Source organism: Lontra canadensis, unplaced genomic scaffold (assembly GCF_010015895.1).
Source record: "Lontra canadensis isolate GAN:19392208 unplaced genomic scaffold, GSC_riverotter_1.0 scaffold12, whole genome shotgun sequence".
Classification (NCBI taxonomy): domain Eukaryota; kingdom Metazoa; phylum Chordata; class Mammalia; order Carnivora; family Mustelidae; genus Lontra; species Lontra canadensis.
Window position 1 is genome coordinate 10,553,815 of NW_022631006.1, and position 26,658 is coordinate 10,580,472.

The following is a 26,658-nucleotide window of genomic DNA, read 5'->3' on the forward strand; positions in this document are numbered from 1 at the left end:
CAGCTAAGCAGGGTTGGAGTGCTTTCCTATCATCAACTTACCCTTCAGTCTAGCTCGAGTGGTGGTAGTATAAGGTAAGAACTGGAGTGAAGAATGGGACAAAGGACCAGAGGACCAGAACACATACTACACATTTGGATCACAAGATCCAATCCTGGAAGCCCAAAGCCATTCCTGAAGTAGGATCCTTCAGTGACAGTGCAGGGTGGCATCGGACTGCTCTCCTGTCTTCATTAAGAAAGTCACCTTAATGACCCTGACCAATTCAGATGCTGAGTCATGCTCTAGATGAGTACACAACCCATCCCGCCCTTCCCCCAGCTCTCCCAGTTCTCTCCTCATCCTGTTCTCACAGGCTCTTCACTGGTTGGAGTCTTTGTGTTCTCCTTAATTGCCTCTGAGCCGCTCAATTTTGTTGTTAAGGGCTGAGCTCCCTGCGAGAATAGGACATGTTTGTCCCCATCTCCTCCCCTTGCCTGTTCTTCAGGGACCTTCCAGAACTACCCGTGCCTCTTGAAAATACCCCACTGGACCTCAGAAAGCTTTTTATTTTTAGTTGAATAGTTTCCCAGATTTTTTCTTTTGAAAAGTTTAAGATCTGCAGTCATTACAACTGAGTAGAGATTATGGTCCAACTTTCCCTACCAGCATCATCCCAAAGTGGTGGGGGCTGCAGAACTTCACAGGCAGGGGACGGAGGGCGGTTGCGGGGGTGGGGCAGGAAGGTCAGGCCAGAGTGCTGCCAGGATGTTGCCTGAGCAGCTGGGAGTTTTGGGAGAAAGTTCATCTCATCATCAGTAGATGAGGCAGGTGAGCTCTTAAGGGTCTACAGATACTGTACATGACACTGTGTGTTGTGTGTATATACTAGTTTTAGTAATGAATAGAAAAAAAAGACTATAGGTAGCATCCATTAAGGAGAGTTAGCAATTAACATGCTAATTAGGGTTATTTTTGTATATCTGTTTTAATCATGTGTACATTTATAGGGAATGCATTCATGTATTCTTTCAACATACATTTATTGAGAATTTACTATATATTAAGCACTGGATGATCCTAACATATAATTATTATTGGCTCCCATTCACTAAATAAATATTTATTGAGGACTTAACTATGTACATGGTGTATCATGAGCAGATCAGTCAAATATCCTTACTCTCGTGGAGAAGTATATCGTTGTGTTGTTAATATACCAACAACAGATGAGTAAAACATATAGTATAGGAGTAGAGTGACCTAATATCTTGGTATGCCTGGGACTAGGGGGTTTCACAGGATGTGGGACTTTTAATGCTAAAACTGGGACAGTCCCAAGCAAACCAAGGTGGTTGCTCATCAGGTAGATATGAGCTATATAGGAGACTAAAGTGGGGAGGACCAGTTGCAGGCAGTTAAGAATGGCCTCACTGAGAAGATAGCATTTGAATAAAGACCTAAAGGAAGTGAGGGAGTGAGTCATGCAGAGATGTAGAGGAAAAGCATTCTGGATGAAAGGAAGAACAAGTGCAAAGTCACTGAGGTGGGAGCCTGTCTGAAATGTTCAAGGAACACCAAGGATACCAGTGTGGCTACAGGAAGAATAGTGGTGGTGACATTAGAGAGGTATTAAGATACCCAGTCATGTTGGGCCTTGTTGGCCGTTGTAACAACTCTGAATTTTATCCTGCATGAGATGGGAAGCCTTTGAAGAATTTGAGCAGAAGAGTGACATATCTGACTCATTCATGTTTCAGCACATTCCTGGCTTCTCTACCCACATTTTACTTCCATTCTACCTACATTCTTTAAGAATAGGTGCTAAAGGAACAAGGATGAATGTACGGAGAGCAGTTATGCAAGAGAGGGTAGCTGGTCCACATCAGCACAGTAGAAGTGATAAGATGAGAGGTGAAATTCTAGGCATATTTTGAGGGCAAAGCCAGTAAGGTGTTAAGAGATTGGAAGTTGGGTGTAAGAATCAAGGTGACAGCATAATTTCTGCCTCTAGTACCTAGAAAAATGCAGGTATCATTACCTCAGATAAGTGGAACAAGTGTGGGATGGGGAGAAATCAGGATTGCATTTGGGATATTTTGACTTGACATGCCTAGTAGACAGCTGAGTGGGATGTTGTAAAGGAAGGTTTGTGTCTTTAGACCACCCCCTCCCATCTCACAACCATAATCAGAAACTAGAAAAGGAGGCTGAGAAAGACAGCCAAAGAAGGGAAAACCAGAAGCATGCACAGGTCTGAAAGCCAGGTGATGAATGCAAATCAGAAGGGATGGAATTGTCAACCATGCCAGAGAGTGCCTGGTGAATAGGAGATTTGAGTGTTGCATTTAGCAAAAGGGAGGTCATGGATGACCTTGAAAAGAGCAGTTTCAATGGAGTGCTGGGGGCAAAAGTAGGACTACAGTACAGAAAGAGGGGAAAGAATTACAGACAGCAGATGTAGACAACTTTTCTAAGGAGTTTGTCTTAAAGGCAGCAGAGAAATGGGACAAAGAAATAGAAAGGATGTATGGTCATAGGAGCCTTTGTTAAGATAGGAGAATTTACAACGTGTGTGTTGAGATGGCAATAATGGATTACAAAGCAAAATTGTTGATGGAAGAGAAAGGGGTGTGCTAGGTGAGATGGCAAGGGGGTCCAAGTGACAAGTAGAGTTGGTCTTGAATAGGGACATAGAAGTTTACCCACAGTAAGTTTGGGAAGTCTGAAAATATGAGCACAGATCCTAATAGTTGGAGCTTGCAGAGATTCTAGTTTCTTCTTTTTCTTCAGTAAAATAGGAAATAAAGTCTTCAGCTGAGACTGAGGAAGTAGAGTATTTGAGGAGCGAGAAGTCGGGTTGTAATAGTCATCTAGAACAGTGACAGTGAAGGAACTTGAGGAAATGGAGAATTGCCAGCTGCGCCAAGGGTCCATTTGAATTTAACTGGGACCTGTGTGTGTGTGTGTGTGTGTGTGTGTGTGCATGTGCGGTTTTTACCCCAGGCACATTCAGCTGTCAGGGGTAAGCACAGAGTAAGCTAAGAGTTGGATTTAGCCAGGGGTGAGTTTTTACCAGGCAACTATGACAAAGTAAGGAGAGGGTCAAGGGAGTTGAGAATGCATGGGAAGAGAGTGATTTTAATGATTGACAATAAAATATTTTTCCATTTTTTTTATTAAGAAAATGTTCAAATGAATAGGAAAGCTGAAAGAGCAGTTCTCTCATTCCCTGCCCCACGTGACATTGTCCTTCTCAAGGGAACAAGTCAATTGTCTTATGGGATGTTCTACATTTCCAAATTTCTCTCATTACATTATGGTGTCACTTAACATACTCCCCTATTCCCTGTATTTCTTATAAGCTGAAAATTATGGCTTAAGGCTTAGTTTCATTCAGGTTAAACACTTTTGTAACGATACCTCCTTGGCAATATTGGGCACTTCATACTGCATCCCATCAAGAGACAAGAAAATGTTGTCCCACTATCAGGGATGTTAAATGTGATCACTGGGTAGGGTACTTACAGGCAGATCTCTCTATTATAAAAATTGTTTTTCTCTTGCATGATTCCACTATTTAAGCTGGGTAAGTGAGACTATTAGAGGGGCAAAGGACAGGGGAAAGGCAATGGGATCAACAGACTGTAAGTCTCAAGCACAAAACAGGTCTACACAGGCAAGTGTTTTTAACTGTTTGGTACCAATTATTCCATTAGTTTCTCTTCCATATGTTCAGTACTCATCATTCCTGAACCTGGCCACAGAGGCGTGAGCATGAGTCCTTTTTTTTTAAGATTGTATTTTTAAAAATTTTTTATTTTTTTGAAGATTTTCTTTTTAAGTAACTTCTATACCCAACACAGGTCTCAAACTCACAACCCCAAGATCGAGAGTCCTGTGCTCCACCAACTGAGCCAGCCAGGTGCCCCTATGTGAGTCCTTTAAATTCAGAACTGAAGGTGGCTTCCTCCTCAATACCTAAGAACTTACTCTGGCTACTTTTCATTTTGAATAGACTATAGGTTTGCCATCTTTAACAATGTCTTTTGACTTTAGTCATGTTTAAAGAAGAATAATGAAGGGGAAAGGGGGATATAGGCTTCCACTTATGGAATGAATAAGTCACAAGGATGAAAGGTACAAGACAGGAATACAGTCAAAGGTCTTGTAATAGCACTGTATGGTGACAGATAGCAGCTGTGCTTGTGGTGAGCACAGCATAATGTATAAACTGGTTGAATGACAACCTTTTACTTCTGAAACTAACGTAACACTGTGTCAACTATATTCAAATAAGGAAGAAAGAAAAGAAAAGAAAAAGAGAGAAAGAGGAAGAAAAGAAGGACAGAAGGATGGAGGGAGGGGGAGAGGGAGAAAGGGAAGGAGGGAGGGAGGGAAGAGAGGAAGGAAGGATAATGACCTCATTTACCAACCAGTTTACACTACCCACTACCCCTCCTGAGCCTGGGGATTCCCTTAGTCTCTCTTGAGTGGTAAGAAGTCCTTACTCTCCCAGTCAGTATAACATCTCCCTTAACTGGTATTACAGGCTAGCCCACAAGGCTGGAGCAAGGTCTCTACTATTTCCGGAATGTCCTGAGAGCTCTGGGCTGGAGTCCTTAGTTCTTCACCAACTTTCTTTTCTTCACTTTCTTGATTTATTCTGGTTAGATAAAGCCAGCCTACTTTTGATCAAAGACTTTTTTTTTTTTTCATTCTGACGTTCTTTATTTTTTTTTCCATTCTGACATTCTTTTTTTTTTAATCTTTTTTTTTTAATTTATTTTCAGCATAACAGTATTCATTGTTTTTGTACCACACCCAGTGCTCCATGCAGTCCATGCCCTCTCTAATACCCACCACCTGGTTCCCCCAACCTCCCACTCCCCCACCTCTTCAAACCCTTCAGATTGTTTTTTCAGAGTCCATAGTCTCTCATTGTTCACCTCCTTGGTTTTAAATTGCTCACCTGCAGCCTGTCTTCTCCCTCAAGGTCTCTCACTTCTGTCTTCGTCCCTTGCCAAGTCCCAGCCTCCGACTCAAAGAAATCACTGAGTTGTTGGCGCCCCCTAAAGAACACATTTATGTCTGAAGTTAGCTCTACACTTTTAGCAGGATTTAAGTCTGGAGTCTCTTGTTCTTTTTTTAAAATTGATTAGTAATTTTTCAAAGTAAATGGACAGGTTAATGTGGTTAAATGCAAAAAGTAAATGTGGTTAAATGCAGTATATAAAAAATAGTGTTCTGCTTTACCTCTGAACACTTAAAAATTTTAGATATGAATTTGTGAATACAGAATGTACAAATCACTTACTTTCTGTTGTCAGTATAGACTAAGGTAGGGGAAGGTAAAAGAAGCTAAAGTCCTGAAATCTATTAATAAGATTTTCAGTCCTCTCATAGCATGATTTTTATATACAGGACAAAGTTTTAGCTATTTGCCAGTCAAATTAATTCCCTAGAATGTAAACAGAAGCATCTGGATTTTGTTTTTATTTTTGTCGCTAGGGAGAGAAAAAACTTGTGAAAACACAAGGATCATTTGGTAAATATTATCCAGAATCGAGAGAACATCTGACTTAATAGAGAGTGTTTTGATTTGAAAATAAGAATTTGTTTCCTTAAAGAAATTATCTAGTACATAATTTATTCATAAAATAATAGTTTTCATTTTTTGACACTGACATTATTTCAGGGTCTTTCTTTTAAAATTTAAATAGGACTACGGAACCATCACAAATGAGGATTTGGCTATTTCTTAGCCCGCAGCCTGATCTATTCAGTCAGAACCCCCAGCTCCTTTGGCCCAATGCCTTCTTTGGGAATGTGTTTTCACAAGCACTAACTGAACAACCTCATTAAGGCAAAGTCATCCTTTTATGAACCAAGTATCAACTTTAAGAGGGAAGAGCAAGTGGTAATATGGCCACTCCAGCCCAGTGTAGGAACCAGGTACATACACTATAATGGCCACTCCCATCTCTCAGGGTTATGTGTTCAGAAACGTCCCATAGTAGGAGAATTTGCAGTTGAAAAACAAAATTTCAGTGGAAAAGTGGAGAGGAAGAACCAAAGTCACAGTGAACACATGAAAACTTGTATAAATATTAAGGTCACCCAAATAGAAAAAAAATAACAACAGCGTCTAAAATGTAACACAGGTGATATTTTATGTATTTTGATTTTGCACATTTAAGGCACCATGCTGTTAGGTGTTTTTTTTCCCCCCTCGACCCCTCCCACACCAGAAAGCTGCCCAGGTTCTCTCTCCTTTGCAGTAGCAGAGAGACATTTACAGATATCCTTTGCTTTCTTGCAATAATGTGCCCGTTTTCTTCCTATTCCTCTGCTCAAATGTTTAGTTCCTTTCTAATTTTGTGATCTCTTTCTCTGAACTCAACTCTGGTCTCAGAGACATGGAGTAATTTATAATCCCCAGGTGAAAAAAAGCTCTGGGAGATCTATTCGAACTTACCTGGCAGACCTGAGTAGTTTAGTTCTTAAGCCCCAAGGTTAAGAGCTATGTCACTTGGGGTTTGCCTGAAATCCCCACCAGAGCATACACAGCTAAGTGACATTTATACATGGCCTGGTTCTGGCACTGTTAACACGGCCAAAAGCCAGACTCCTGACAGTTTACCCTGCCTCCACTTTCTTCACACCTCCTATGGGTGCATGCCAAAAACCTCTATTCCTCCTCTGCTCACCATTCTGCCTCCTCTTTTTAATTCCCAAACCCTTCTCCCTCCCATTTTCTCCCTATCTCCAAGAAAAATGGCGATCCATTTGAATATACTTGAGTGGAAATTTGTTGAAGTGGCTGAAAATATATATGGAGGGAAGTAAATCTGCTTATGCTTACAGTTTACCAAGGGTAATTTGCATTTGGCCATATTGTCCACATATAAGTACTTGGACATCGGCCTTATGATCTGAAGAACCTGTCACCATGTGCCTCAGAGGAGTCTGGGTAATGTATGTGCTTGGAACAGGCTTTGTTACCATAGGGAGGCCAAGGACGACACATGAGACTTTCTGAGCACAAACTCTGCAGTCCTCTGTGTACTCTGTGTTTCTAGTGTCCACTCAGGAGCACAGGGATGTTGGAGGGCCCCAAGCCTCTGAGGTGGCATCCTCCAGCCTTCTGTATGGAAGGGCTGGGCCTTGAAAGGAAGTGGCTGACGTGTGACCTCCCTTTCTTCACTTACTCAGGCATGACCATGCACCACTGTGGGTGAGGATTTGGGGATCTGGCAGCTTGCACCCCCTTCTGCACTATTTCGTCTGCCTCTTGTTCTCACTCTGCCCACTTTCTTCAATATCCTTTAGATAACCTCATTTGATTTTTTTCCAAGTGGGGTCTACACCTACAATATGATATTGGCATTTATGAAAACAATAGACATACAAGCACCACATGTCCTGTTTATTATCTTCTCCATCCTCCAGTAAACACTGTCCTGTCTGTCTTCATGTAGTGTCCATCTTGCTTAGCTTATGAAGGGTTAGCCACATAGCTTATTAACACATGCCATCTTGGCGTTCTGGCTTCCTGACCCATTCCATCCATGGCCTCAGCCATCACTCAGCCCTTGTCCAGCTAGCCTGCTTCCCTCTGGGCCCTGCATGAACCTGTTTTCCAGCCAAAGCCCCATGCCACGGGAAATGCAGTCACCTGTAACATCTTTTAATTTTTCTCTTGGCAGATGAAAAATGAATTCATTCCATCTACCCCATAATTCTCAACTTCATAAATTACAGCAGACTTCTTTTGCTGAGTACTGAGCCAGGAGTCCTCTCTCTACAAATCTTCACTCTACAGCATTCATCTCAGCTCCCCACCCTCTCCTTCCCCATGCTGCTTGCACCCACCCTCCAATAAACCCACCTATTATTTATCCTGAAGAGAATAATTATCATTTTGCCTTTTATCCTTTTGATTATTACTTAAATTACCCATATCCTTCTAATGCCATAGGCTAACTCCTAAGCAGTCTTAACATCTTCTCAACAAAGCGAGTCAGTCTCTCCCTACAGAAGAGTTCTATACCACTGTCCTAAGAATATAATACTCTACTCACATGTGCAGGCTCCTATAACTTCTTCAGCTTGAGTTTTATCACATTTTCTAATTTTCAGTGCCTCATCATGCTCAAATTGCCTCCTGGGATGTGGAGGGGCAGGAAGTAGCTCCTAGAGGAGGAAAAGGCCTTAAAAGCTGGGCATGGCATGGAAGCAAAACAGTGGAGAGGAGCTGAGAAGTTCAAAGAAGACTGTTGGCAAGGTCCCAGCGTTGCTGCCTCAAGGGCTATCAATGCCTCCCCATGCCCTATATCCTAAGAGAACTGTGTGACCCTGGAGACCTTGATGAGTCAGGATGGAATGTAGAGTCTCAAGATAACTGCTGCCACCACCACAGAGAGCCTTCCAGGCCCAGCCCAGCCAGCGAAGCCAGACCCATGAGTGCCCAGGAGATTCCTTCAAGCCCAGAATAATACCCACCAGAGAGGCTAGGCCTGATGAGAGATTCTGAGGATAGGTGGTATGAGGAAGAACTGCTTGTTCCAAACAGAAGAAGACTTCAGCAATTCCAGGAACTCATGATTCTGAGACTCAGTCCTGCAGGGGGTGGTGACTGTCTGGAGTGGGGCTGAACTCTTCTGGGACTCAGGGCCTTGCAGCTCTGACCCCAGTCATGGCTAGTATTTTTGTGATTTGGGATTAGAAAAAAAGGGGGGGGGATAAGGAATGATGTGTGTGTGTGTGTGTTCTATCTTTGGTGATACTCAAACAGGGAGTCAGTAAGTAGGAATATTTCAACTGGAGAAGGATGTTCTTATGCTCACAAACACTACTCAATATGAATACTAGAATGCCTTGCGTTTTTAAAAAAGATTTATTTATTTATTTTTAGAGAGAGGGAGAGAGTGTGTGAGTATGGGAGGAGGCAAAAGGAGAGGGAGAGAATTTCCAGCAGACTTCGTGCTGAGAACAGAGTCCACCCTGGGGCTTAATCTCAGGACCTCAAGGTCATGACCTGATTAAAAAACCAAGCATTGGACACTTAACCTACTGGCACCCCTCGAATGCTTTGCATTTAGAGCAACATGCATTTGCTAAGAAAGCCACCTGGTAGTCAAAATCATCATCATGAGCTTTCTGGACCCTTCAAAATTAACATGAACTTTTGCTGTCTCTGTAGGTCCTCAAGTATGTTCCACATAATGAAGCACAGTCACTACAGCTCCCGATTCGGCAGCAAACTTGGATTGCAGTGCATCGGAATGCATGAAAATGGCATCATATTTAACAATAATCCAACCCTCTGGAAAGCCATTCGTCCTTTCTTTACAAAAGGTAATCAGATGCTGGTGACCTTCTGCTCTTTTGTCTGTAAATGAGCCCCTTTTCTGGAACTTAAATTCTGCTGCATCACTTACGTTGAAATAATAAGATATGGGAGGCACTATTCTAAGTACTTGATATTTTAATCCCACAACAACCTCATGGGGTAAATACTCTTGTCACCTACATTTTACACATAAGAAAGCTGAAATAACTTACCCAAGGTCCCCAAATTAGTAAATGGTGGCCCAGAAGACAATGCCAGTGCCTACATTTTTAACCACCACAAACTCCATTCTTCCTGTTGATACACAAAGCAATTCCACAGACATGAAGAAGAGCTACAGCTCTGTACTTAGGATCATTTCAATTAAGAATTTAGTGTTTCAGTCACATGTTTGATTTAAACATAGCCAAACAATGTGTTCACTGAATCATTGACTGACGTCCTGGATGTTTTAACAGAAAGCAATTTGTGAATAAAACTAGAGAATTTTAGAACTAGGAAGGACTATATATATGTCATCTCATCCAGTCTCTGAATTTTATAGTTGGGGAAATGCAGTCCTAGAGAGGTTGTGATTTTTACTCAGGCAACATAGAAAATAATAGAAGAGCAGAGACTTGGTCCCAAAGCTCCTTATCTAGGCCCCTTTACTGTATTTCACTGGAAAATGAAGCAGCTGGGGAATACACACGGCCAGTCTTTGACATCAATATCAAGGAAGATAATCATGCCCTGTCAACACTGTCAGTGATAGAATCTGGGGCTAGATGGATCTTAGGCCTGACCATGCAACATTCTTCCCTCCAGCCAGCCTCTGTAGTGAACCTGGATGCCTCCCATGTGGCTAATGGGACCGGGAGAATCTATGCCTGACACAGCTGAGCATTGATTCTCTCTACAGAGTTGCCTATCACCAAGGCTCAGTACAACTCTACCATAGACTCCATTGTATTAGTCTCCTAGTGCTGCTGTAACAAATTACCACAAACTTAGTGAGTACCCAGAATACAATAATAGTCAAGACATGGTCCTTGCCCTCAGGGAATTTATAATAGGGGGAGGGGCAGATATCATATCACCAAATATCATCCTAGGTGATATATTATGCTAGAGGTGTGTACAGAGTGCTACAAGACATAGAAAAAATGGGCCATCTAAAGTACTCTGAAGGGTCATGGGAGGTTTTTTCAGGAGCAGATGCTTGCAATAAGTTTTGAAAGAAGATAAAAGCTATCTACATTAAGAAAGTTTGACAAGGATGCATTCCACAGAAGGAAAGAACAGGATACTCCAAGACAGAGAAGGGTGGATCAGCACTGTATGTCCATAAGTAGGCCCTTGTGCCTGTGATGGACACATGTAGGCATGAGGCCTAGGGGAGGCACCAAGCTGAGTTTATCTCAAAAGTTACCGTAAGTCATTCAAGATTTTAAGCAGAATGACATGAACATCTCTTTGTGACTTTTTTTAGATAAACATTGTATATAGAAGATCAGATTTTCTAATAAAAACATTATAAAACTACCCATATTAAATGCCAAAAATAGAGGTCTTTAAAAAAAAAAGTAGAGGTCTAATTACTTATTAAAAGTTCTCTGCTGTGTCTGACATTTTTAGTAATCAATGAGAGTCCCAAGCATTTTTTTAAAGATTTTATTTATTTGAGAGAAAAAGAACATGAGTGAGAAGCAGAGGCAGAGAGAGAAGCAGACTCCTCACTGAGCAGGGAACCTGAAGTGGGGCTCCATTCCCGGACCCTGAGATCATGACCTGAGCTGAAGCCAAACGCTTAACTGACTAAGCCACCCAGGCATTTCTTGAATCTCCCTTGAGGGTTATGTTTCTCATTAGTTTTCCTGATATAGCAGAAATTTGGAGTTACCCTATGACCCTGCAATTACACTACTGGGTATTTACCCCAAAGATACAGATGTAGTGGAAAAAAAAGGGCCATATGCTCCCCAATGTTCATAGCAGCCATGGCCACAATAGCCAAACTGTGGAAAGAGCCGAGATGCCCTTCAACAGACGAATGGATAAAGAAGATGTGGTCTATATACACAATGGAGTATTACTCAGCCATCAGAAAGGATGAATACCCAACTTTTGCATCGACATGGATGGGACTGGAGGAGATTATACTGAGTAAAATAAGTCAAGCAGAGAAAGTTAATTATCATTTGGTTTCACTTTTTTGTGGAATATGAGGCATAGCATGGAGGACATTGGAAGAAGGAAGGGAAAAAAGAAGGGGGGTGAAATTGGTGGGGGAGATGAACCATGAAAGACTATGGACTCTGAGAAACAAACTGAGGGTTTTAGAGGGGAGGGGTGCGTGGGAATGGATGAGCCCAGTGGTGGGTATTAAGGAGGGCACAGACTGCATGGAGCACTGGGTATTATACGCACACAATGAATTATGGAACATTACATCAAACACTAATGTTGTACTGTATGGTGACTAAGATAATATAATAAAAAAAAAGAAATTTGGGGGTACATTTTGGTATCTAAAGTAGTAACATTAATGAAGGCTTTGATTCTCTGGGCTTACCTATGGAGAGATAATGAAGAGCAGCCTAGGCAAATGGCCCATCCTGGAGAGATGAAGGTGGAGGGGCAAAAAATAGCCTGTATTTCCTGAAACTGCCAGAAGAGTTCTCCACAGTGAAGGAATTACGTTGATTACTTGCTCTACTTTTTTTTTTTTTTAACGTGGATAAGATTCAGTACTTTTTCACACATTTTAAAAATTAAAATTATATCCACATCAGACCACTGCCTATAAGCAATGATATTACATTTTGCTTATATGGTTGAAACGTGGCTTCCAGCTCTTGGACAGAGAGGCAAGTCATACATTGATAATAGGAGAAAACCACCAGTAATATTCCAAGCCAACCCTTCTGCACAAAGGGCTGAATCATTAAAGAATCATTAAGGAATCCCACCTGGGAATGTGATAGAAAGTATGAAAATCAGAAAGTATGCTACCAACACAACCTTCCTTTTTTATAGATAAGTAGAAATCTTAGGACTCTAGAACTGCTTACCAGGCTTCCTTTCTTATTTGCAAAGTCTGCCTTCAGGGGGCTCTTTTGTACAACTGATTTTTTTTTTTTTTTAAAGAAAGAATTATGGCTACAAATTTTCCTAGGATTTTTCATTGCATTTCAAAAACTGACTTTAACAGTAAGTCTGAATAATAAAAGACATAAGTAGGAGAGATGACTCTTAAAGAGAACTTAAAAAAAAATAGGAGAAAGGAAGGCTTTAAGAGTTAAACTCTCTAGACAGATCATCTACCACCATGACCCACTAGCTACCCAGATGACCTGGAGCAGAGCCAGTTCATTCTGTCTTTACTCATTTATTCACCCATCCTTTCATTCGTTCATTACTCTATTTGACAAATAGGATTTGAAGGCCACCATGTACTGTGGACTTGAAGGACAGCGCTAATAGCAGGCTGTCACTGCAATTCAAGAATTCCCAGCCAGTTGGGAAGACTGGTACACAAACAAAAATTTGCTTAGTTGTCACGTCCTTGGCTAAGTAAAACAAATCTAGAAGTAGTCTGAAGAAAAACCAAAATTAACAGAAGAACACTTTTGGCAATTTCTAAGACTAGTATTTTGAACTGTATAAACCACAATTAAACAGGAAGCACTTTAAATCAAATAGTCAAGGGCCAGTTTGACTAGTTCGATAGCAATACCCTGCCACCTGTTGAAATATAAACATCTCCCTGGCCAAATCTAGACCTTCTTTAGAGAAATACATATACAATAAATATGGAAAATCATTGATGTGTGATTCACGACCATAAGAACTAAATGTTTCATTTGTAGTCTCTCAAGTGCTTTGCCATAACATGAAGAAGAGTTTAATTTTGAATGTTTTAAGATTTTCATTCATTCATTCATTCATTCATTCATTCACTTTTCCCCATAAAGGTGATGCGCGTTTGTAAAAAATTAGGAGAATGCAGAAAAGTATTCAAAAAGACATGAAAATTTCTGCCAAGTTATTGAATTAAAAAAATCGTGTATGGTGAAACTCCACACAGAAAAGGCCAAACTAAGCTGATTGTGTGTGTCCCTAAGTTCATGTGACTCCCTCTCCGACATGCTCCCCTCAGCTTTGTCCGGCCCGGGCCTTGTGCGCATGGTGACCGTTTGTGTTGGATCCGTCCTCACGCATCTGGACAGGCTGGAGGAGGTCAGCAACGAACTGGGGTACATCGATGTGTTGACCCTCATGCGGCGTATCATGCTGGACACCTCCAACGTTCTCTTCCTGGGGATCCCCTTGGACGGTACGTGAGAACTGACATGCTCCCCTTTATTGACTAAGGGGATGGAGGGGATGACAGACTCGAGGAGAGATAATGCTGCTTTTGTACATCACTCGTATTCAAACATCTCCAAGTATTCTTCTGATATTTTTTCCCCTAGAGTGTCTGCCTTGATCCTTTATAAGTTTCTGTAAGTAGGGACCATCTCCTCATTGCTCTGGGAAATATGATTCTACCCAGTCAAAATTTGACAAATATGATCAGTTCATTTGGCCATGAATATACCCTACCACCAATCAAATGGATATATTTAACCAATTCCAACCATTCTTGTGGGCACACGCACACACACACACACACACACACATACACATGCACAGATATACATACATATATACATAAATATACATATATAGTCCTCCCTCAAAGCTATTAAGCATGAAAATTTTGACTGTCTGTACGATAATGGTGCTGGTGCTGAAGCTGCTGGAAATGATAAAAAGAGCTACTACTAGTTTAGTATCTACTATAAAAAAGTTGCCTTATATATGGAGTTTGTCATGTAGCATTATAACAACTCTTATAAGAATGTCCCACTCAAAAAGCTACTCCCTTCACTATACTACAGAAACAAATATTAAAACACATACACGCAACTCTATCACCACCAAAAAATAAACACTAATCAGTTGGGTTAATTCCATGCTGCTGTTGTCCAGCATAATGTAATTTCCCCTGAATTCTAGCATATTTGTTGACTCCTGTGTTCATTCAAAAAATATTTTCTAATTGCCTATTTTATGCTAGGCACTGTTCTAGGTTCTGGGGACTGAACAGTGAACAAGACAGATAAAGTCCTTGCCTTCAAGGTGGTCACATCCCAGTGGCAATATAAACAGAAACAAGTAAATATACATAATACATCAGGCAATACTAAGTGTCCTGAAGAATAAACGAAGCAGGGCAAGGGGACAGAAAGTGAAGAAGGAGGTGCACGGGGTGTGGGGAGAGGGTGTGGCTATCCCAGAGAGAGTTGTCAGGAAAGGATTGCACAGGGAGGACACCTGGACATCAGCCTAAATGAAGGGAGATCGGGAGCTACATCCAAGTCTGAGGGAAGAACACTTCCAGCACGAGAACAGGGCCTCATTTTAACAATGGCCCAAAGCAGCTGAGCTGTAACACCTGCTGCCTCACTGGCCACATTTGGAAGAATAGATAAGCTATAAGCCTCCTTTTCTCCTCTCCAGCTCTGCTTACCTCATGTCCCCTGCTCTTTACTTACTCCCCACAAGAGTCATAGAAACCATGCCTGACTGTCATTTGGATGGGGGCCCCATTCAACTCTGAGTATTTTTAGTCACACCCATTCCTTCATCCCCTTCAGACTGGAACGCTAATCCCGGCTGGCCTGTCCTACATGCAGCTTCCCAGTTTCTTGGTCTGAAAAAGTGATGACACTATATTAGTGTCATCCCCTAGCAAGACTGTAAGGATTAAATGAGGTCTCTTTTGTAAAGCATTTTGCATGGTGACTGGTATTTAGCAGTTGAAAAGAAACGTCTGTTCCCTTCCTTCTTGCACAATTTGAAAAATGCAGGAGTTTTCTTTCCCCAAACATGCAATTTAATTAAAGGATGTTCATTAGGAGTTGACTATGCATGAGGCTCAGGATAAGGGATACTAAGATGAATTCTATACTCTGGATCAAGATGTAACCAGGAGAGAGTGACGTGGCTTTTTGCCCTCCCAGGGGCCAGAATTGAGGCCAATGACACCCATAATTACTGGTGTCCCTCTTATTTCCATAGTCCAAAAAAACCAGGAAGGAGTTGGACACTCAAAGAGGTGACATGAGATTCTAGGCTGTGTCTATAAACACAAACTTGAAAACTTGCAAACTCTGGTTAACTTGGTTGATTTAGATGTCAAGCAGAATAAGTTAATGTTGGTTTGTCTAGTGGCATTCATATGGCTGAAACACCTACTAAAGCCCAGGGTGGCAAGAGACTCTATACAGGGGGACTTCTCTTCTCAGATAACTTTCTTGGGCTCACATTTTTGCTCAACTACTCTGCTCTTTGTTTTGTTTTTCCAGAAAGTGCCATCGTGGTTAAAATCCAGGGTTATTTTGATGCATGGCAAGCTCTCCTTCTCAAACCAGACATCTTCTTTAAGATTTCTTGGCTATACAAAAAGTATGAAAAGTCTGTGTAAGTAACACAAGTTTGGAAAACTTATCAGTGAGATTGGATTGACTTTGGGTTGTGTCTTTGCTATTGTTGGCCTCTTTGGCTAGCTTTCTGCTCTTCAGAACCCACAGGGGAGCTGTGGATTAAGTTGCTGATGAAACACTGTACAGCAATTTGGCGGCATGTGGTGGCCAGACCGGAGTAAGGGAGGCCTGAGGCCCAGGCAGCTTTTCAACAAGGGGACCAAATAGGTGGTCTGAGAGCCCCATGTCTGGAATTAGGACATGGCAGTGTAGTTTCAGTTGAAGAGATGGGTTGGCTAAACCTATCATTATTATCTGTAAAAATTCTCTTTTCATATCTGGAAAGTGGAAACGCAAAATCATTTTATAGCCCTGTTGCTTCTGAATAAATTTAATATAATTCAACTTGTAGGAATTAACAGTAGTCTCAAAAGAATTTTTCCCAATGAATATAATGGACTTCAACAAAATGTGTGATTTCCTTTTTTTTTTTTTTTTTGGTCATATATATTAGGGTGATCCTGAAACTGTCATTAAATGGCTTTGCCTTGATTATAGACAAGTCTAGACAGAAACTGGACAAATGCTCAATGGCCTACAGGCTAAAGAATAGGTTTCTAGAGTAAGGAGCCAGCCACTAAACACTGCCCCTCTCACCATCAGTGAGGAGATTATGGGGTTTAGAGGCAGACAGACCTGGTTTATATCCTGTCTCTACCGCTTAGTAACTAATTGGCCTTGGGCAGTTATTTAAAGTAAAATATAACCTACCTTCCAGAATAGAGATATAGATTAATGAGAGCCTATATATGGGCAATTATCACAGAGGATGGCACATGGAAGGCACTAAAGATGATAGTTTTCTCCTTCCCTCTGTTCATATCTTCTCCCAGATATCCCTGATGATCTTAAATTCTTCATCTCTAAAAGTTCCCAAACTTGTTTGAAGACCCAACTTTATCCTGTTTGTGTATTTTGAAATTTAATAATGTTAGTCTCCAGGAAGGAAGCCAACTTGATGTCGCTTTATATATTCTCCTGTGGTTGGTGAATATTAAGTAGGTGATTTGGACACTTGGGTCTTTATATGTTTCATTTAGTTTTCACCAGACCTTATTGTGACTTGCATCAATGAGATAAAGGATTCATCACTTCCATATGTTCAAATTTGGCAGTGGTTTGAAGAGTCTCATTTTATGCTTCCTGGTCATTAGTTTGGCTTTGGTTTTGGCCAGCAAGCCCGTTGAAACTTATTACATGAAACTATATAATGGTTTCTCTTAGGTTTCTATAGAAATTAGCTCCACAACATTCCCTCTGTATATAATATTTGCCAATGGTTGTTAGTACACTAATCTATATAACCTAAGTCCTAGAGCAGTAAAGACAGAGAGAAATCTTTTAATCTTCTCTCCCACCCATGCCCATTGTAATAAAGCCATTTTTTTTTAATTAAAGTATAACTGACATAAAACATTTCAGGTATACAAACAACACCATGAGTCAGTAATTTTAAATATTGTGAAATGATCACCATTATATCTCACTACTAAACTTTCTTCTCGTGATGAAAACTTTTAAGATCTATACTCTTAGCAACTTTCAAATCTGTAATACAGTATTGTTAACTATAGTCACTATGCTGTACATCATGTCTCCATGACTTATTTTATAACTAGAAGTTTCTACCTTTTCACTCCCTTCAGCCATTTTGCCCACCCTTACCCCCCTCCACCTCTGGCAGCCACCAATCTGTTCTCTGTATCTTTGAGCTAGGGTTTTGTGTTTTAAGAGTCCACATATAAATGAGATCATGTATTAGTTGTCTTTCTCTATCATGCCAGTACTTTTTAGAAATATACTGATGGAAAGGATTCTGGGACAACTACTCCCATCCCTATTTATTCAGTTTTATACTTCTGCCTGTCTTAATTCCCAATATTACAGCAGTATTGTTTTCTACTTTTTATTCTGGCAAGTTTGAGGGTTTTTTAGCCACAGAACACCTTAAATAAGTGTTCTTGGCCTGGACTGATAACCTAACCAACCTGTTTGGATGCAAAATACGCTCAGAGTTCCAAACCACAAACCCACAGATACATTCTTATAATACATGTTTGTAAGTTGGAGATTTCCTGTTTCCTGAACACTGTCGATGAACTCAATTCTCCCAGTTTTTAAGGGCATATAAATTCAGACGCATACATTTATGTAAGACCAGCTTCTAACCTGAATAGGGAGGATTCCAATGGACATTCATAGGTCCCAATTCTGGCCCAGGGAGGACGTAGGTGGTCAGAAATGGCTGCAGTTCCATCAAGGAATTCTCCATGAATTTATAGTCTTAAAGCATTTCAACAACTCCTTGACCTAAATTTAGGGGCCGTGGCTCAGGTAGGAATGCTACGAGCATTCACAGCCCACCAACTGAGTGAATATCTGTCCCTTATAAGTAAGAGTTTCAGTAAATATTCGCTGAGTAAATGGACTGGTAGATGAATGAATGAATGAATGTAAATTTATCTCTGGTGTATTTCTGGAGGTATGTATGTATCTACAGACACACTTACAGAGATACACAATAGATGGCAGCTTCATTTTGAATGACACAGTTACTACACTAGCCTGAAGAATACCTCTTCAAATGTTCAAACACCTTTCTTGAGGGGCGCCTGGGTGGCTCAGTTGGTTAAGTGTCTGCCTTCATCTCAGGTCATGATCTCAGGGTTCTGGGATCAAGTCCATCTTAGGCTCCATGCTCAGTGGGGAGCCTGCTTCTCCCTCTGCCTGCTGCTTCCCCTGCTTGTGCCTGTGCTCTCTCTTTCTGACAAATGAATAATAAAATCTTAAAAAAAAAATTTCCTTGAGATGCTCATAAAGAAACTTCAAAAAGTGGGAAGAATCTTAAAGAATGTTCCCTTACTTTTCCTGCTGAGCTGGAGTAAACATAGAGGTTATTTATGTCAGCACCATCCACAAGGTGTACAGGTGACCATATCAGCAAATTTTTGAAAGAAATATTTATTGTGCATGTAAGGTAATGCAGAATAGCATGCCCTGAGATTGGTAAACAATACACTTACAGGTGGACACATACGGTTTAAGACAAAGGCAAGCAGAGCAGAATCTAGATCTTAAGATGGACTTACTGTTCATTGAGTCTGAGCCCTTCACTTTAAAAGAGATGTAAGAGATGTAAAATAGGTCACATAGAAAGAGAACAATCTGAACTAGAACCTGACTCTCTCTTTCCAAGGTGCTCTTCCCATTACCACACCATCAAAACACACATAATATACATGCTCTTGTGGCTAGTCAATCAATAAATATCTACTTCATGTTTACTATGTGGGAGAAACTGCAAGGTACAGGAGTAAATATCAAGAATAATATTTGATCCCTTGTGTTCACTTTCTAGAACAGGAAATCTCAAACTCAATTGTTTCCAGAGTTGGGCAAATAGAAATGGGCTGGGTGGTTATGAGTCAACAGGAAGTGAAGGTGCCTGGGGCAAATTGGTGAGTGCATGCCCCCACCAAAGACCTTCACTTGTCTTGGGGTTTGTTTTTCAACTTAGACACTGTACTGGATCCATCAAAAATCAGAAAACATGATTGGATTTATCATTCTGGTACCAGCTTTTAACCCTTAACTAGAGGTTAGAGCCTTCATTTTGCTACCAGTACCTACAAATCATAGCTAAATTTGGTTCCTTCAGATGAAGTGTAATGAAAATGTAACTTAAGGATCTTTGCGAAAAATTAAGTTTAAATTCAGTAATTCATGAGTGCTAAAGGCTTCAATTAAAGCAGATAATTTTATTTAAACAAATGGGACATGAATTCGTTTTTGGGCACCTCGGTAGCTCAGCTGGTTGAGCAACTGTCTTCAGCTCAGGTCATGATCCCGGGGTCCCGTGATTGAGTCCCTCATGGGGCTCCCTGCTCAGTGGGAAGTCTGTTTCTCCCTCTGACCCTCCCACATCTCGTGTTCTCTCTTTCTCAAATAATTTTTTTTAATCTTTTAAAAAAATGAATTCGTTTTTCTAGATGTCTTAATTGACTGCAGATAGATTACATTTTCCTTTTTTCTTTTTTTTTTTTTTTTTTTTTTAGCAAGGATTTGAAAGATGCCATGGAAATTCTGATAGAAGAAAAAAGACATAGAATTTCCGCAGCAGAGAAACTGGAAGACTATATGGATTTTGCCACCGAGTTGATTTTTGCTGAGGTACTGACCTGGATTAACCATAATTCCCACACAATATATGTACTCAACTGTGTGCAGGTTGTGTAAAGATCCCCTCTTGTAATTGTTGCATACTTCCGCTTTTAAGTATCTGCTCTAGTACTTCTATAATGATGACTCAAAGAGCCCACTCATTGCACATTCTGGTGAGACTGACCTTTAAGATTGAAACTACTGTGTCTGCACAGCACAAAATATGAAAATGGGGGAGCCCAGAGACAGTAAATACAGATAATTAGTTAAATTTTTCTGATTTCACCTGAAGACTATTACGAAAAATGTCAGTTACAGAGGTGTAATATTTATGACCTCATTTTACTGATGTTTTTGATCCTGACTGTCCCTTCCCCTCCTTTTTGGAAGCTTTGAGTCTCTTTTCTAACTTTTCTCCCTTCTTGCAATTGTTCAGAAACGTGGTGACCTGACAAGAGAGAATGTGAACCAGTGCATACTGGAAATGCTGGTTGCAGCACCAGACACCATGTCTGTCTCTGTGTTTTTTATGCTATTTCTCATTGCAAAGCACCCTAAGGTTGAAGAGGCAATAGTGAAGGAGATCCAGACTGTTATTGGTAAGAACTTATCAAATAATAATAGAGCTTAGAAAACAATTCCTTCTGAACCTCAGCTTTTTATGTCCTAAGAATCTGATTTCAAAAAAATCTTTATTTTAATCCAACCAGAGAATAATAAAGGTAGTCATTTTGCCACACTTGGTTATGCCAGATAGATCGCAAATTCATTCTTACTGTGTTTTTTTTTATTATAAAAACAGTGAATCTTCATTGCAAAAAAATTAAATAACACAGAGATGTATAAAGCAGAAAGTGACATTCCCTGACCCCTTCCACTCTTTACCAGCCTCATCTGCACTCCCCAGGGGGAATCACTGTTAATACTTTGCTGTATATTCTTCAAGGTCTTCCTTAATGTGCACTTAAATGTTCTGCCTACCCTACCAGGGTCAAATGCTTTTGTGGGTCCTTCCAGGGAACTGGCTATCATCCACAGCAGTGTTTCTGGGTTTCAAGCAATCTGTTTACAAATGAACTTCCAGTCAGTGGCAGAAGGACAAGGGGAGGATGACAGCAAAGGGACAGGAATGATCAGTTTCCCTCTCCCCCCAGATCCAGTGATGCTGGACCCTTCTTCCCCCAGTCCTCTCCCCCTCCACCAGGTACCTGCTCAGCTCTTCCTGACACCACATTTTCTGTTCTGCCTTTGCCTAAGCATCATTCTGCACGCTGCCACCCCCTTCCATACAAACACTGTCACATTTGGAGGAAATTGCTTTCTGGAGAACAAAACCAGAATTCCTTATTTGGAATGTCCTTCATGTGGATAATCTTTTTTCTTTTCTTTTCTTTTCTTTTTTTTTTTTTTAAGAGGGAGAGCAAATGAGAGAGAGCAAGCACAGGTACCATGAGCATGGGTGGGTGGGGTTGGTGGGAAGGGGGAGAGGAAGAGGAAGAGAGAGAAAGAGATGCCTCAGGATCCTGGGCTGATTTTGATTCTGCAAGAGTAGTAACCCATTCGAGGATGCTCTGATGCAGGGCTTGATCTCACAGCTCTGGGATCATAAGGAGCCGAAATCAAGAGTTAGACGCTTAACCGACTGAGCCACCCAGGCTCCCCAACATAGATGATCTTTTTAGGAACACATTTCTGACATGTGAAGAGATATCAGTAATGATAAAGACCTTTCTCTCTTGATCTTATACAATCCCTGTGAAAAGACTTACTTGGTTGCAGAGCGGCACCATCTTTTTAAAGCCATTCGAGTGTTACTTGAAATAGTTGACAGAAAGGGGAAATTTCACAGAAGGGTTAAATATGTGAGAGAAGGTATCTACAGATGTGTTGCTGTGGATGGGAAATTACCTGGGAAGATAGAGAGCAGGAAGCCAGAATAACATCTAAGACCCCAATTCCAGAATGGTTTCTCATGTGCCCCCTGTCAGGTTCTGGGTTCTGGGTCAGGCACAGGGGGACATCAGTGAATAAGCCAGAGCTATTCCTATACCTGTAGGGCTCACAGGCTGGCAGGAGAAAGAGAACTTAACAAGCAAGCCCAGAGGAGTGAAGAGAGAGCCATAGAATGATGGAGTTCAGGCAACAAGGGGAAAATTGTTCTTGAAACCATGAGCATTTAATACAATTTCCTTGAGAGGTGAAAAGTGTTTGTGCCCTATGATGTCCCCCTGACACTTCAACAAACCTTTACAAAGACGGAAAACAGCTGAACCATTTGTCCATGTGTTCGTGCTCCCTCCAGAAATACCTACATACTAATTACTTCCTAGGGAATGCCTCTGATTATCTTCTCTATCGTCTTCACTTCTATCCACCCCACCCCAGATAAATGTACCCCATGAGACCTGTGAGTATTAAAAAAAAGCAGTATGCAAAGTGCAGGGCTGTTACAGTTCTCTAACCAAATGAGAACTTTTCTGAATGGCATAGTTGTATAGGAGACAAAGCTGACTGAGGACCCTGGGCTGATTTTGGTTCTGCAAAAGTGGTAACCCATTTGAAAATGCTCTGAAGCTTTGCCAATTCTGGGAGTAATCCAAGCCTCTCTGACCAGTGTCAGGCCAATCTGAAACAGTGAAAGTATCTGTCAACCCTAGCACATCCAGAGTTTAGCTGAGGCACCTGTTTTGCTCTGGTAGGGAGAGAGGTTCTTGCCACTCTACTGCAATAGGTCGTACTTGATGAGATGGAAGGAGGGACTATCAATGATGCATTCCAGGCAGATGACTGCACAGGTGACCAGACGAGAAAATTTCATTGAAAGGGATTTAATTCACCATTTCACTTTGACTAGAGAAGGAGTGAATGTGTCCTAGAATTTAGAGGAGGATACCAAACTCAAAGACCTCAGAGGCCAGGCAGATAAAAGTTTGAAGCAGACTGTAGGTCTGTATAAAACTGCAGGTGGATACCCCTCTAAAGGGCTCATCGGCCACTCAAGGTCAGCCCGTCATTGTCATGCAGGGATGTGGGTCCAGTATCCCCAGGTTTTCTGATTTTTCTAGAAATCCAGACTTTTCCATGAAATCTCCTAGGTTTTATAGTAATTAGCTTCAAGTCTGAATTTTTATAAAACATGCTGTGAACCAAATGACATATTCAGCCTAGGTTGCTGGTTTGCATTAGAATCTAGAAAAAAAAATTATTTTCAGCCAGGAGAAGACTTTTCTGTGGAAACTATGGGAGTTTTAATGCCCATCACATATTGTAACTACCATTACCTCCTTGTCCTGTTTACCTGTTCCCACAGGTGAAAGAGATGTAAGGATTGATGATATGCAAAAATTAAAAGTGGTGGAGAACTTTATCTACGAGAGCATGCGGTACCAGCCTGTTGTGAACTTGGTCATGCGCAAAGCCTTACAGGATGATGTCATCGATGGCTACCCAGTGAAAAAGGGGACTAACATTATCCTGAATATTGGAAGAATGCATAGACTCGAGTTTTTCCCCAAGCCCAATGAATTTACTCTTGAAAACTTTGCGAAGAATGTAAGAGCTCTTCCTTAAAACTAAGCATGCCACTCTTAAAAATGTCAACTGTTAAATCCTCTCTGGTTCTGTGTTTGCACCATGTACATTTCATTCTATTTACTTGTTTCCCTCTCTTGCCTCACCAGAAGCACATGTTTCCTCTAGCTTAGGACAAGACTACCGTCCTCAAGCCAACAATGCTGGGTCTCCAGCTCTGAGAAGCATCCACCTGGTGGCCACACAATGGGTCAAAGGTCCAGCCCTTAATTTGGCTGCCATGAGACAAATGTTGTTTAACCCAACTACTTTCCCATTTCAACTTGTCCCTTCGTAACCATGTAGATCCAACTCTGGTACCACGTAAGCAAAGGAAAATCCAGTTGTGCTTCAGATGGAAATCAAACGAGACCAAGAGATTTAGTTTTTACAGTCTGCCTTTGGTTAGCCAAATGGCCCAATGAACCCTAGTTCCCATTCTAAATGGAATTTAGTACCTAGAAGAGCTTCTAAATTCCATTCTAAATGGAATTTAGTACCTAGAAGAGCTTCGGCTTTTTCTATCACTGAAATATAGTGTAGATTCTGCTTCAGTTATGTCAAATTTTAGGCAATGATGTTTATTAACCAAAATTTTCCAGATATTTCCCTCTCCTCCTCTTTTTCCATTTGCATATGATGTATAAATCTGATCCCTATTAATCCAGGTCTCTAATTCATTCTGTTTCTATGTGATCAACCCATGCTATATTGACAACGGGTCAACAAAAATTTATTGAACATATACTATGCACCAGGTATTATGTAAACACAGATGGTAACAAGACAGACAGATGTGGTCCCCATTAATTTTTTGCATATCTAAAAATATTTGGATACTTGACACTAATGGGCCAGGAGTCAACACCTTTGCACAAAAAAAACAATCTTTGCCTTGGTGAAATGCAGTAGAGTAATAAAGCTGTGGCTATCACACAGACCTAGTTGAGTATGCTAACATTGGCTGTAATAACATGATGTGCATTGCTTTATCCCAGCAAATTAATGTGAAAAGCAAAAGCAGGGACTGTCCAAGTTGGGCATATATCACGGGGTGAATCATACTGGATAAAAAAAAGAACTTACTTGAGTTACACTCATGCATCTCAGTGAAGGAACAGTATGGTTTGGACCCTATAACAGCGTTCTGACCGATTGGTGGTTTCAGGGTGAATCAAAGAGAGACTGCATGACTCTGGCTAACTGTCTGATCATTTTCATAGGTTCCCTACAGGTATTTTCAGCCTTTTGGTTTTGGGCCCCGTAGCTGTGCAGGAAAATACATCGCCATGGTGATGATGAAAGTCGTCCTGGTTACACTTCTGAGACGATTCCACGTGCAGACATTGCAAGGAGAGTGTGTTGAAAGTTTACGGAAAACATATGGCTTGTCCTTACACCCAGATGAAACTAGCAACTTGCTGGATATGGTTTTTATCCCAAGAAATTCAGAAAAGTGCCTCAAACACTAAAGAAAATTGATCAGTACCTACTCTGGAGCATTTCTCATCAGTAGTTCACATGAAAATCGTCCGTCTTTACCAGGTAGTGTCATCCTCACAATGAACATTTGGTGGCCTGTGCCATTTTATAGGCAGACCTCATATGGATTGTCAGCAAGTCAGGAGACATTGCTCACCTGTTCTTTCCAAATCAGAGAACAAGATTTCCGGAGAAAATAGAGGCCAAGAGTTTATAGGGAAAATTGTCAATCCCACAAAACATGCTTTGGAAAAAGTAGGTCATCAGCAAAACTTACGTCCTCCTTCCCACAAAATCTCCACTGCCCTGCCCCAAGAGCACTTTAATGTCTGGGGCAGAAACACTCAAGTCCATTAGAAAGGCCAGCCTGATGTCCAGGTACTTAGGGCCCAACATACCTGCTAATGTGAATAAAAGTATTTTGATTTAGTTTTCAGTGGTAAGCTCCATGACATTCATATTCTTTGGAGAAGTGCTTACAAATTCAACATTTGATGTTTCCTATGAATTATTCAATTAACTCTTGATTACCCACAGGTGACTTGTCTGTGGCAAAAGTTAAATAGGGGACTATCCTTTCCCAGGGTCTCAGTTTATGCCTCAGCCACTCACTCCCACTACAATAGACACAGATTTGGGTAATATAAAGTAACTTAGTAATAGCCTGAGTAAAATATAATCAGGACCACACATCTGCTGTAGGAAAAGAAAAATCACCCAGTGCATTTCAAATTCAAATAAAAATTCTTTTCTTCATGTTTGCATCATTGCTTAGCTCCACTAGTGCTAGTCAAGAGATAACTTTAAATAATGGTATCTCTGAACTCTTACAATGGCCCCAATGATTTGAGAGAGGAGAGCTCCTTTACATCTACATCTAATTCCACAACCTAGTGGGTTCAAACCCATTCCAACCTCTTTCTCCCTCAACAGTTTCCCCCCTCTTTCTTTCCGTGATTCCGAAGTTAACAGCAACAGATCAGTAGAGAACTTGGTCAGGGTAGAGGTCTTGCAATCATCTTTTATTCTACCTCGAATTTAATAGTTACTTCAGAGATTTAACAGCTATTGAGTTTATTGAATCATTATATATAGCCACGGATAAAATGCACACCTTGTAAATTAGTTCTTTAAAGAGAATCAAGTATGAGCCCCGGGTGGCTCAGTCAGTTAAGCATCTGACTCTCGGTTTCGGTTCAGGTCATGATCTCAGGGTTGTGAGATCGAGCCACGTGTCGGGCTCCATGCTGGGTGTGGAGCCTGTTTAAGATACCTTCTCTCCCTCTCCTTCTGCCCCTCTCCCCACTCTTGTGTGCTCTCACTCTAAAATAAATAAGGAAATAATGAAAATTTTTAAAAAGAAAGAATCAAGTAGACAAGTTAATTTTCCAAATACCACTTTACTTGTGTTAAATAGCGAATATGATTGTATCTACTGAATGCCATTTAAAAATTGTAAACTCATTTACAAGTAAGTAAATGTTTGCTATTGAGTTAAGTGCCATCTCAACATTTGAATATTTTTTTCATCCTATTGTT

The 26,658-nt window shown here is 40.8% G+C and overlaps 1 protein-coding gene across 2 annotated transcripts in view; it reads left to right on the forward strand.

The window, feature by feature from the left end:
- LOC116867113 (aromatase) overlaps positions 1-26,270 on the forward strand; it is a 47,649-nt gene extending 21,379 nt beyond the window's left edge. For both annotated transcript variants that reach the window (XM_032856489.1, XM_032856490.1), the window contains exons 4-10: positions 9,185-9,339; positions 13,476-13,652; positions 15,730-15,844; positions 19,962-20,076; positions 20,504-20,666; positions 23,378-23,619; positions 24,861-26,270. In XM_032856489.1, coding sequence (XP_032712380.1) covers positions 9,185-9,339; positions 13,476-13,652; positions 15,730-15,844; positions 19,962-20,076; positions 20,504-20,666; positions 23,378-23,619; positions 24,861-25,109 — 1,216 coding nt within the window. In that variant the 3' untranslated portion in view covers positions 25,110-26,270. The remainder of the gene's footprint in view (positions 1-9,184; positions 9,340-13,475; positions 13,653-15,729; positions 15,845-19,961; positions 20,077-20,503; positions 20,667-23,377; positions 23,620-24,860) is intronic.
- Positions 26,271-26,658: the final 388 nt, after the last annotated feature.